General features: G+C 41.8%; 1 protein-coding gene across 11 annotated transcripts in view; it reads left to right on the top strand.

Annotated features, from left to right (window-relative positions):
* Positions 1-327: 327 nt before the first annotated feature.
* CAST (calpastatin) overlaps positions 328-11,850 on the top strand; it is a 107,119-nt gene continuing 95,596 nt past the window's right edge. For 7 of the 11 annotated variants that reach the window (XM_040622066.1, XM_040622061.1, XM_040622057.1 and 4 more), the window contains exon 1: positions 329-757. In XM_040622066.1, the coding sequence (XP_040478000.1) occupies positions 683-757 (75 nt within the window). In that variant the 5' untranslated portion in view covers positions 329-682. Of the gene's footprint in view, positions 758-1,301; positions 1,433-11,850 lie in introns of those variants that run through there. The other 4 variants (XM_040622065.1, XM_040622055.1, XM_040622054.1 and 1 more) reach the window with 2 other exon arrangements.

Genomic DNA, 11,850 nt, shown 5'->3' with positions numbered 1-11,850 from the left:
ACTGCGCCCCCCTCCCCCCAAAAAAACCCAAAGCGAGATGACATAAAACATACACAGGCGAGCGTACACACCTACACAAACACACACACATCTACACAAACGCATGCACAGACCAATATGTTTTTGTGATCCACTTCCTTATCTAGAAGGTCCAGGCTTGGGCCAGATTGGAGTTGGTAAAGTCTTCTCCAAACTAAACCAAGGCAGACTGCAGAAAAGGTGTTTAATTCTGGAGATTTTTAAGGAGAACGGTCGAGGCGTAGCCGGGCCACGCCCGGGTACAGCTTCCCGGTTGCACAACTGAAAGCTAAGTCCGGGCACGTCTAAGGAGGAACCCTGAGACCTCCAGCCCCTCCTCCCTGCGACCACGGGGAGCAGCGGAGTCCTGGAAGGCGGGGAGGATCTCTGGGTGAAGACACCGGGGCCGAGGGTGTTAAGTTTCAGCCCCGGGAGCCCCGTGCCGCTACAGAGGGGACAGCAGCCAGCAGCGGGCAGGAAGGGGAGGACCCGGACAGGCAAGGGGGAGCCCCCGCGCGGGCTCGGGGCTGGGTCGGAAAAGCTGCCTCACGGGCGCGCCCTTCGGCCCCTCCGCTCCTTCCCTCCCTCCCAGAGCGCCCCGCCCGGGCCTCCCTTCTAGTCTCCGCTGCGCCCTCCCGGAGGCAGCGTTTGCAGCGGCCTTGCCATGTCTCAGCCGGGCCAGAAGCCCGCTGCCTCCCCGCGGCCCCGGCGCGCTGCAGCTGCCCGCCATACCCAGGAGGTGAGTAGCGCTCTTCTCGGAGCCGCAGGGCTGAACGCTGGGAGGACCCCAGCCCTGAAGCCGTGGGCCACCTCCTCTGGGCGTAGCCTGCCTGGCCTTCCGGCCCGTGCGCCCCCTCCCGGGCTGGGGAAGGGCGCGGGGCTCAGTGACTGCCGCTGGGCAGGTGGCTGGAGGTGGCTGGGTATTCCAGGGCCCCGGCCAAGAGCGCTGGGCGTGGCGCGAGCTCAACAGGGGGTGGCCCGCGTCGGGAAAAGTTGGATGGTGAGAGGTGGGTGAAATGACGATAGGGATGAAAGGGGGAAAAGTTCATTCGGGACCCCCAGAGTGGGTGGGGTAGCGTAACTGGACGGTGGAATCCTGTCTTCCGCGTAAAGCCCGGGCTGCAGGGCGTGGCGGCCCGGAGAAATAAAACATCTTCCCGAGCTAACCTCGAGCCAAATCGGGCGGGGCGGGGCCAGCCGGCGGGGGCGGGGCTTGCTTCGGGCACCGCCCAGGTGTCCTGCCTCCTGACGGCTTCAGGGCTTGCAGAGCTCAGAGCCCGCCAGGTGCAAGGCAGGCGAAGTGAGAGTCCCGTGCCTGCCGCTCCGCACCCCGCGTGCTCGCCGGGCCCTCTGCCGCGCGTCTCAGAGCAAACCGGCCGTCGCCATGGCGTTCGCAAGCTGGTGGTACAAGACGGTAAATAGGAGCGGCAGCTCTTGGGCAGGAACGGGAAGGGAATGTGTTTGCTTTGCCTTTCCGGGAGTGCGGACGAGTATTGTCCGGGTTTTGGCTGGGAAGGGGAGGGGACCAGGTGCGACCTCCTCTCAGGACTTAGGGAGAGGCCGAGACTCACCCTACGGTGGTATGCACCAGCGCGCCCGAGAGTGCGAGGAGGCTCGGCTCGGTTCACAAGTTGAATGGGACGGGAATTGTTGCTGGAGGAATTCCGCCGCTGGAAGCGGATTCCTGGATGAACTCAGCTCGCAAGAACATAGATCTAGTGTTTTTAACTTGTAAGCAAAGCTCGAAACTTTTAGAGGAAATGATCTTGGACATGCATTTTCCAACACAAAGGAGGAGAGGCAGCTGGAATGGGGGGTAAGGAGAAAACCCAAAACTCCGAGGAGCAGAACCAACTGAAATCAAGACCTTTGTTGAGAATGAGACAGAGAGAGCAAGAGCTGTTCTGTACTTTATTCCACAAAAAATACAAAAAGATGTGTTGATAGGTGGGAATCAAAATATTTATATCCCATTGATTGATGTGAGAATTTCAAAAACTTAGTTTAAGTACACCTCTTTTTCAGCATGTGGTATTGGGAAAAGCAGCTATTGTAATTAGACACCCTTTAGAGGAAACCTTATATTGGAATCAGCAAACTGTCACTGATAAGCCAATGGCCATTCACTGATCATCTACTCTGTGCCAAGCCGCTACTAGCCTCCAAGTACATAGTGGAGAATAAGAGGATAGTTCTTTTTCTCAAAGATCAATGAGTCAACCTTTCTGAACCTGTTTCCACTTCTGTAAAATGAGGGTTATAATAGGCACCACATAAGGGTTTGTGAGAACTGTTGAGAATGATGAATCAAAGTATCATGCCCATATACTTATAATGATTGGGAATTACAGTTTCCCTTAAGATATTTCATTGTTATTGTTTCTCATTACATATTCTGGGCTTTTAAAATGTAGCATCTTATTTATGTGCTAAAAGCAAAAGTTTGCTTTGAGTCATTATTGTCCTAAGGTTCTTATCAAAATGAACCACATGAATTATCTGCAAATAAGGATGGCAGTATTTCAGAGTTGACATTGATCTTCTCTTTCCAAATTCATGATTCTTTAAAGGAAATTATGCTGGAATATTTGAAGTAGTTTAAATCAGTGCTTTTAACCCTGTTATGTTTATTTTTTTAATTTTTTAAGAAGATTTTATTTATTTAGAGACAGCACGCACGCACGTGAGTAGGGGTCGGAGAGAGAGGGAGAGAAGCCGACTGCCTGCTGAGAAGGGAGCCCTGCGCTCTCTGTCCCAGCACCCGGGTCATAACCTCAGCGAAGGCAGAAGCTTAACCAACCCAGTCACCCAGGCGCCCCTAACCCTGTTATGTTTAGGCATAGTCTGTTATTTTGCTAAAATCGCTCTTATAATCCAATTTGGAAACTACTATAAAATTTTTTTGCCCCTTAGAATCAGCAAGCTGGTATGATCAGCTTTGATTCTTCCCAAGCCAGTGCCACCTGGAAGAACTGTTGTGAGAGGCACATATGTAATTTAAAATTTCCTTGTAGCTACATTAACAAAAGCAAATACAGGTGAAACTAATGCTAATAATATTTTTTATTTAACTAGCTATATCCCAAACATTATTTCAACATATAATCAATGTACAAACCATTGAGATATTTTAGATCTTCTTTTTTTATATTAATTCTTCAAAATCCAGTGTTCATTTTATGCTTACAGTAATTCATACTTGCTACATTTCAAGTACTCAAAAGGCATGAGTGGCTAAGGACTATAGGATTGGATAGTATAGCTCTAGACATGGCTTCCTAAACATTTTTGTTTGATGGTTATGAGGGGGTGATCACAGACCATTTTTAGAATTAAAGCTACTGACCATTTTCCCTCAGCAAAATACACACGCAAATACACAAAAGCTCACCAATAAATCCTCTAAAGGTCCACGGAGCCAATTTATAACACATATATTTCACATATATACAATATAAATTACAATATACAATAAGATATATTATAAATATAATAATATAAATATTATAAAAAATATAATAATAAAATTATATAGTATATACTCTATAATATAATTATATAGTGTTATATACTGTACAATATAATATGTTATATACTATTATATAGTAATTATATATTATATAAGTATACGATTTATATGTAATATATATGTATTTTTATCATGTATACTATATACCATATATATATCATGCATATACATAATGCTTCTGATAAATCCTATAATTAAAATATCTTTACTAGGATCCTTTAAATACTGAAAAAGATTGTGAATGACCTCACTTTAAAAATCTAGGCAGCATAAGATAAAATAATTAGAAGATGTATCTGTGATGTTTGTTTAAGGGAGTGCTACTTATAAAGCCAGTCAGTGAAACACATTACAGTGTATATTTTCACACTGAATACCATCAATATCATTGATCTTATCTTCCAAAGAATTATGTATTTGTAGGAAAAAAACCCAACAAAACAACTTTAAAAAGCCAGCTCTGAAGAACATCTCAGGAGCATCATAATGATGAAGCATGAAGGAGAATAAATTTGGTTGACATCAGTAATCACATTCCTGAATCATAAGTTGACTTGATTAGGCCATGGTAATTAAAGGTGTTTCTTAGCCTAATTAGAGCCATCGGCCCAGTGGCAGCATGATCGAGGAGCCTAGTCATTTGGGAGGCCCCATCGCTGTGGCCAGTCTGGGAAGAGTGTCACAAGCTTTCCAGAGCAGGACAAAGCACTTGGCTGCTTTTAGGAGTAAGGAATGCAAATTATAGAATCTGAAAAAAGTGCACAGGCTTTAGAGTGTCTGGGAGAATGGAGATCAGACACAACTTTGCCCTTTTGGTTGATAGTTTCTAGTTTCCTTCCCATTGCGATAAGACTTTTAAATTAGGAGTATCATCAGATGACGTTCTCTAATCAGTTTTGGCACTTCCCAGAATTAAATTATATTCTACAAGTGCTTTTTAAAGAATGGCGTAGCTTGCTGGGGGTGGAAACATGGGTGGCCATTTGAGATTCCAAGGTGATTGGTTAGGCATTCAGTTCTGAGTAGGTTGTCTGGTGTAATACAAGACTTCTCTAAGCAGCCCATCTTTATTCTATTCTTTTCCTTTTTGCTTTGTTTGTTTGTTTAATTTTTATGGTGGTAAAACATACACCACGTAAAATTTGCCATCTTAACCATTTGTAAGTGTAAAGTTAAGTGGAATTAAGTACATTCATATATATATATATATATATCTCATATATATTCATATAAATCATATATATATGAATTTTTTTAAGTTTTATTTGTTTAAGTAATCTTAAATACACCCAACATGGTGTTCTTAAATACATATATATATATATATATATATATATATCTCATATATATTCATATAAATCATATATATATGAATTTTTTTAAGTTTTATTTGTTTAAGTAATCTTAAATACACCCAACATGGTGTTCAAACCCAGGACCCCGAGATCGAGAGTAGCCTGCTCCTCCACCTGAGCCAGCCAGGCACCGTGTACAATTCATATTGTTGTGCAACCATCACGAGCATCTAGCTCCAGAACTCTTATCTTGCCAAACTAAAACTGTAAAGCCATTAAAATTAAATCCCCATTCAGCTTACATATACCCATTTGAATGCATAGCACTGTATTCAAGTATCTGTGTTGCTTTTTTTCTTTTTTTTTGTATTCTATTGTTTAAAAAAAAGTGAATCAGGTATCTTTTAGTTAAGAAAAATGTGAAATAATTCCATCCAATGAACACCATTTATGTAAGTTGCCATCGCAGATGGAAGAGGCATTTATCCCAGGGAGAAAAGGGGCCTATGGTTAGAGTTTCCTTAAAAAACTATGGAATTCATTTTGACTGTTGAGGATTCATAGAACACAAAAATAATTTGGTAAAGGCCAAATATGTTCACAGGTAATTATTGTTCCCCTACTATGTGTTGGGTTCTGTAAAGGGTTCCATGGACGTAGCAATTGTGCATTTCTCATTGATAAAAATCACAAGTGCATCCTAATGACTACTACAAAAGCAATAAAAGTAACTATTGAAAGTCCCATGGCATCTTCTTTGATTTAGAGAAAATTCAGAAAGCCTTACTGCAGATAGACCCCAGATGCTGAATTGGCAAAGAGGCAATCAATGCTACCTCTGAAAACTGGACAAAAAGAGCATGTGCCCTTAACAGTGTCATCTTGACTTATCCATGAGAATGTTGAAGTGTTAGGAAAAAGCATACATGGAGTTTAGGTGGGACATCGGGATTTCAGAATTATGGCCATGCAGTTAATCCTTAATATGTGTCTTTTATATGAGAATCCCAAAGAATGTTATCCTATAATTTTAGAATTTGATAGCAAATGTTTTTAGAGGAGGAGAAAGATATCATGTATTAACAGGCCAGATCTCTTATTTACTTAAATTTCTTGAGTAATTATTCTCTATACAATACTTAGCACATGGTAGCTAGCTTCTCACCGATTTTTAAAATAAATCAACTCTGTTCTTCTCTAGGAGTTTAGAGTTTTTAGTGTGAAAACCAAGGGAAATGGCTAAGATATTGTCTTTGTGTGACTCCAGGGAGATACATATGCTTGAGATAAGAGGCTTCTCACTTTTTCAAAACTGTTATCACAGAAGAGAGGATAATATAATGAACTCTTCATATACCCATCATCTTTAATAATTATCAACATAGTACTACTGTGCCACATTTCCTTTGTTTAGCTCCCAGCCCCACCAATAAACCCAGCACACACACATACACACACACACTCACATCTCCCCTCCCAAAGTATTTTATTTTATTTTAGTTATGTTATGTTATTTATTTTATTATTTTTTTTACAAAGAGAAAGCATGCATGAGAGCTAGCGTGAGTACGTGAGAGGGGGAGGGGGAGGATGGGCGCTGGGGGCAGAGGGGCAGAACAAGATAAGAGAATCTTTTTTTTTTTTTTAAGATTTTATTTATTTATTTGACACAGAGAGAGACAGCCAGCGAGAGAGGGAACACAAGCAGGGGGAGTGGGAGAGGAAGAAGCAGGCTCCCAGTGGAGGAGCCTGATGTGGGGCTCAATCCCAGGACTCTGGGATCACGCCCTGAGCCGAAGGCAGACGCTTAATGACTGAGCACCCAGGCGCCCCAAGAGCGAGAATCATAAGCAGGCTCCACATCCAGCTCGGAGCCCCACGCAGGGCTGGCTCTCAAGACCCTGAGATCAATCATAACCTGAGTTGAAATCAAGAGTTGGAGGCTTAATCGACTGAGCCACCCAGGAGTGCCCCCGAAAGTATTTTGAAACATGGGGAATTACACATTTAAGGGTCATGCCTGTGACCAGCTTGGTTAGATTGTTTGGAAAAGGAGTTCTTTATTCGCTGTGTACTTTGTTTCCTTAGATGTAATATGGAAATGTGAGACAAATATAATATACAACCATAAGAGACAAAGTGCTAAACACAAATTTATCGGATGAACCTGGTTGCTTTGTACTTATGAAAAGTAAGAAACTGAATTCTCTGCTCTAACATTTATAGCATTAGAAAATGAAACCTTTAAACCTTTACTTACGTCTCTTATGCATTTTACTGTTTCATAATTCAGCACAATCCAGTTGATGCCAGAGAAAAACAAGGGAGTGGAATAACTTTTATTGTATTCTTAAAATGAACTAGGCAGTGGGCCAGGCTCCTCATTAACATCAGCTCCTTTCAGAAATATGTCAGCCCCTGGGCTATGTACTATTAGCTTCGTTTTACAAGTAGAAAACAGGTTAAATTATTTGCCGAAGGTCACATAGCCTTTCACATCCAAGCTTTTTCTGTCCCATCTGAGTTGTCAGAGAATGGAATGCAGGGAATTGGTTACCCAGGTAACAGAAGAGGATGGGAAGCCAACTGGGGAGGCAACCAGGGATTAGAAATTTCAGGAAGCTGCTATCATTTCTATGCAGGAAGGACTAGCAGGGAGCTGGATCGTCCTGTGGAAACTCCCAACTGTGGCTGGCCCATCCTGCAGGAGACACTACTACAGAGCCTCCCAGAGGCAGAAAGGAGGGGGAAGACTACCCACTCACCTCCTCCAGTCCCCTGTCACTGCCTCCCAAGCCCAAGACCACCCATCCCAAATATCCCAGGTCCAGGGAGCAGGGGGAGCAGGGGCCCCGGGTGGGCAAGGAATTCACCTGAGGGCAGAGAGGCCCAGAGCAGCTCCAGGGAGATGGTTTTAAAGCAAACCCAGTTTTACATCTTGGTCCTTCTGTTTGTTTGCTGAACATTACTGTTTTAGCAAGCAGAATATATACAAGAATAGATTTTATGGGATTTTGCAGGAATTATTAATTTACATGTTGTCCTTTAATTTTCCAAGCTTTTTTTTTTTTTTTTTTTTTTTTTTTTTTTGCTTCTTTCTCTTTTATCTAGTTTACTGACCTGAATGGAGCAAAAGTACTTCTCAGGCAGTGTTTAGAGGTTTACGGAAATAAGAGTCATTCAGTCAGGAAGTATTTGTCACACCCCTACCACAGGACCAGAAAAATAAGAATATAGTTTACCATCTGGTTGGGAAGGCAAAATAGACATTTATGAAGGAATCAGTAAGCAAGAGAGTATAAAATAAAGTTTGTTTGCTAAAGAAACTAAGAAAATTGAGACTAACGAGCAGATAGGAAGATACGACATGCCATAAATAGGGCAGGGCTCAGAATTAGTCAGGAAATGCTGGTGTGAACACAGGGCACCGTGCTCCTTCCTTGAGCAATCGGAGTTTACCCAGGAGCCCCAGAGCCGCCCCAGCCTGCCTGACCAGGGGAATCTCCCCGTGGGTGCCAACTCAGTGGGGTGATTTGAAGAGCAGAGCCCTCTGCTTCCTGTCATGGTGCCCACAAATCTCTCAAAACCAGTTGTCTTTCCTGCACTCTGGCATGAGTGTTCCCACGTGTCCCAGGTGCTTGTGACCTACACTGAAGGATGGGACCCACTGCTAAATTAGAGCTCTCTGACCTTTAGAAGGGCCCTGAAATGAGCTTTTCTTACCATATGCAGTGGTATGTAGTGACAGAGCTGAGCTCTGTGTACGAGGAAAGTCCAGAGGGCACCAAGATAACCTCTTATTGCTTCATGCAAATATTGATCTCTGTGGCCTTGCCTCCAAGTTGAAGAAGAAAAATTTTTGAGTTGTTTTCGAATAACCTTTACTGGTTTTTAGAACAATTTTATTCAAATATAATTCACAAACTGAATTCACTCATCAAAACACAATTCAATTCAATATTTTTTAGTATATTCACAGAGTGGTGCAAGCATCACTTCTATTTAATTTTAGAATGTTTTTGTCACCCCTATAACAAAACTCTGATTTTTTTTTTCTTTTTTTTTTTTTTTTTTTTTTTTTTTTAAGAAGCAAAGGCATTTCAGAAGCACCCAGCATTTGCACTCTTTCAGCTGGGCTTGCGCTTGTAGCTACTCAGTTTTTTTCTGTCTTCCTTCTTCTTTTATATATGTGTAGAAGTTTGCTTTTATTTTCTTCTGTGTTACCTATGCCCTTGTGTGTGTGTCTGTCAGAGGGTATGTGGGTAGCGGTGGGGAGGGTGCCCAGATGCTTACTAGCCCAGGTCCTTGGCTGGCGGAGAGCAGAGGCTACCGGCCTTACTGCTCTTGGCTCTTGTTGATTTCCTGACAGGTTGATGGGTTTGCTGTGGCAGAAGATTTTAAGCCTATAAAAAGCTTTCTCCTCCAATGAGAACAGAGGACAGCTATACTTGCCAAATACACAGTGATCCACGGGGTTCAGAAAATTATTCCTTTTTGAAGGAAGATGGGGCGAAGTCCCTTATCTGCTTTTTCCCTGCTTCTGAACTCCTGCCACACAAACCACCTCTTTCATCTTAACTCCATGCGTCGACTGCTTTCTGTAGCCTTATTCTCCCCATGCGGTTTCTCCTGTATTAGGGTTAGCTTCCTGTCCTTCCTGAGCTGGGCTTCCAGCTATGAATACAGGACTGATTTTGCAAACAGGACTGTTTGATTTTATAAAGCAAACCAGTTTCAGAATTGGAAGGTTCTGTTTTGGTTTGTTGTTTTCATTTTAGAGCATTGGATTGAGTCTTTCTTGATGTGAATCCCAAGATCTCTGCTAGCTCTTCCCTAGATCCAGAGTAGCCCAGTCTCTGGCTCATAGAATATAATCCGGATACGTGGTGTGACGGAGGAGGACCTCACCTTTCAGAGCCTTGATTTCTTTATCCATCAAATGAGGTGACACTGGAGTTGCTGTGGGGATCGCTTAGGGGAAATGGTTAGCCCTGGGCTAGCACAGAGTAAGTAGATGCTTGGAACATATTTGTTTCCTTTCCCTCATCTAGAAAAGTCCTCCATGGATTTATCAGTTTTGTGGTTTGGTTCTCTTTCCGGACCTATCAGTGCTTTCCTTCTCCATGCTTCTCTCACCTCTCTCACCCCACCCCACCCACTGCCCGCTGTTGTGGACAAAATTTTCTCTCTTTTCTTCTTAGGCTTGCGGCAGGTTTCCTAAGTTGGATCCAATCTGACGTAAATCATTCCCAAATATTTCATTGCATCAGCTCAGTCACGCAGAAAGTGCTTAATTATGCTATGAATTAAATAATGAGGCACTTTGAGTGTTAATTATACTCAAATTTAAAAAAGATAATAACAAATGTTAAAAAATAAATTAAAAAATCAGGCACTTTGAATATCTCTCAGTGAAAAGATATAACTGATTTTACATTGTTAATAGATTACTGAATATTGAATAAGTCCCAAGAAATGGTCAGGGCAATGGTTCATGCATTAATGTTGCTATTTACTAGAAATTGAATGGTGTTAGGTAATTCTTGTTAATTCTCTTAGAGTGATGGTGATATTGAAGTTACTTGGAGAAAATTCTTCAATTTAAGGAGATGTTCAGTTGCAATGTTTAGGGGTAAAGTTTTAGGATACCTACAATTTACTTCCAAATGTAGGTACATATCCAACTACAGGTAGAGAGATAGATCTATCTATAATATATGCAAATACAGCAAAATGTAGCAACAATCTTAATAGTTATTGGATCTAAGTGGTAAGAATATCAGTGCTCGTATTATTCTTTTAACTTTTCTGGGTATTAGAAAAATTTTATAATGAAAAGGTGTGTTGGGGCCCCTGGGTGTCTTAGTTGGTTAGATGTCTGGCTTGAGGTCTCAGCTCAGGTCTTGATCTCAGGGTCATCAGTTCAAGCCCCGTGTTGGGGTGTGGAGCCTACTTAAAAAAAAAAAAAAAAAAAAGAGGCTGAATTAAAAAAAACCTGGGAAAATATAATCCATAAGGTTTCTAAAAAATGTTCTCATTTGATTGTGTTTTGTATGTCATTATACTTCTTTATGTTGTAAAAAAGCTTTCTATTGAGAGCAAATCTTTCTTTTGAAATCATTAAATACAATTCTTATGGTACGTAATTTTTCTAAGCTGTCATTATAACCAAACATTTTAAAAAGTATTTACCATATATATCTCTCCCAAACTATATAGAACCTACGTAATTTGAGGGATTTTGAGCATTTAAGTGGAAACAAATAACCGATGGTATTGGCTAATCTGGAGGACTGAAATTTTGGAACACCCTCAGGAAATGACTTTTTAAAAACTTTTATTTTTATTTGCTTACTTTTTTGCATTTTTTAAAGTAAGCTCTTTGCCCAATGTGGGACTTGAACTCATGACCCAGAGATCAATAGCTGCATGCCCTACAGACTGAGCCTGACAGGGGCCCCTTTTAACAATTTTTAAAGAAAAACATGTATATACTTAAATTTTAGGGAGAAAGGGCTGTCTGCACATTTACTGCGGGGCAGCGCGTCATAATATATATTTGCCCCATGAGCAGGAAGCAGAGGGGGACCTTGTGGAGAGCAGGGAACCTTCTACCAGACAAGAGCAAGTGCCTCTTTAAGCTTTTTCATTTGCAAAGTGGAATACTAATACCCACTCGGGAGTAAAGGAGGCACTCGACAGCCTCAGTAAAACAGTGCATTTTTTTGTTGTTAGTATCTGTCTGAGAAAGATAGGAATTTGGAGATAATAATGAGTGTGATAGGCTTCTAAATCCACCAATTCTGCAAGGAGACAGATTAGGTAAATTTGTCACTGTGGATCTATCCCTCTTAAATTCTTTTTTTTTTTTTTTTTTTAAAGAATTTATTTATTTATTTGACAGAGAGAGACAGCCAGCGACAGAGGGAACACAGCAGGGGGAGTGGGAGAGGAAGAAGCAGGCTCCTAGCGGAGGAGCCTGATGTGGGGCTTGAACCCAGAACGCTG

The sequence above is a fragment of the Ursus maritimus genome, unplaced genomic scaffold (assembly GCF_017311325.1).
Source record: "Ursus maritimus isolate PB19 unplaced genomic scaffold, ASM1731132v1 scaffold_5, whole genome shotgun sequence".
Taxonomy (NCBI): Eukaryota; Metazoa; Chordata; class Mammalia; order Carnivora; family Ursidae; genus Ursus; species Ursus maritimus.
The sequence above is the reverse complement of the archived record's forward strand: the minus strand, read 5'-3'. Positions and strand labels throughout refer to the sequence as shown.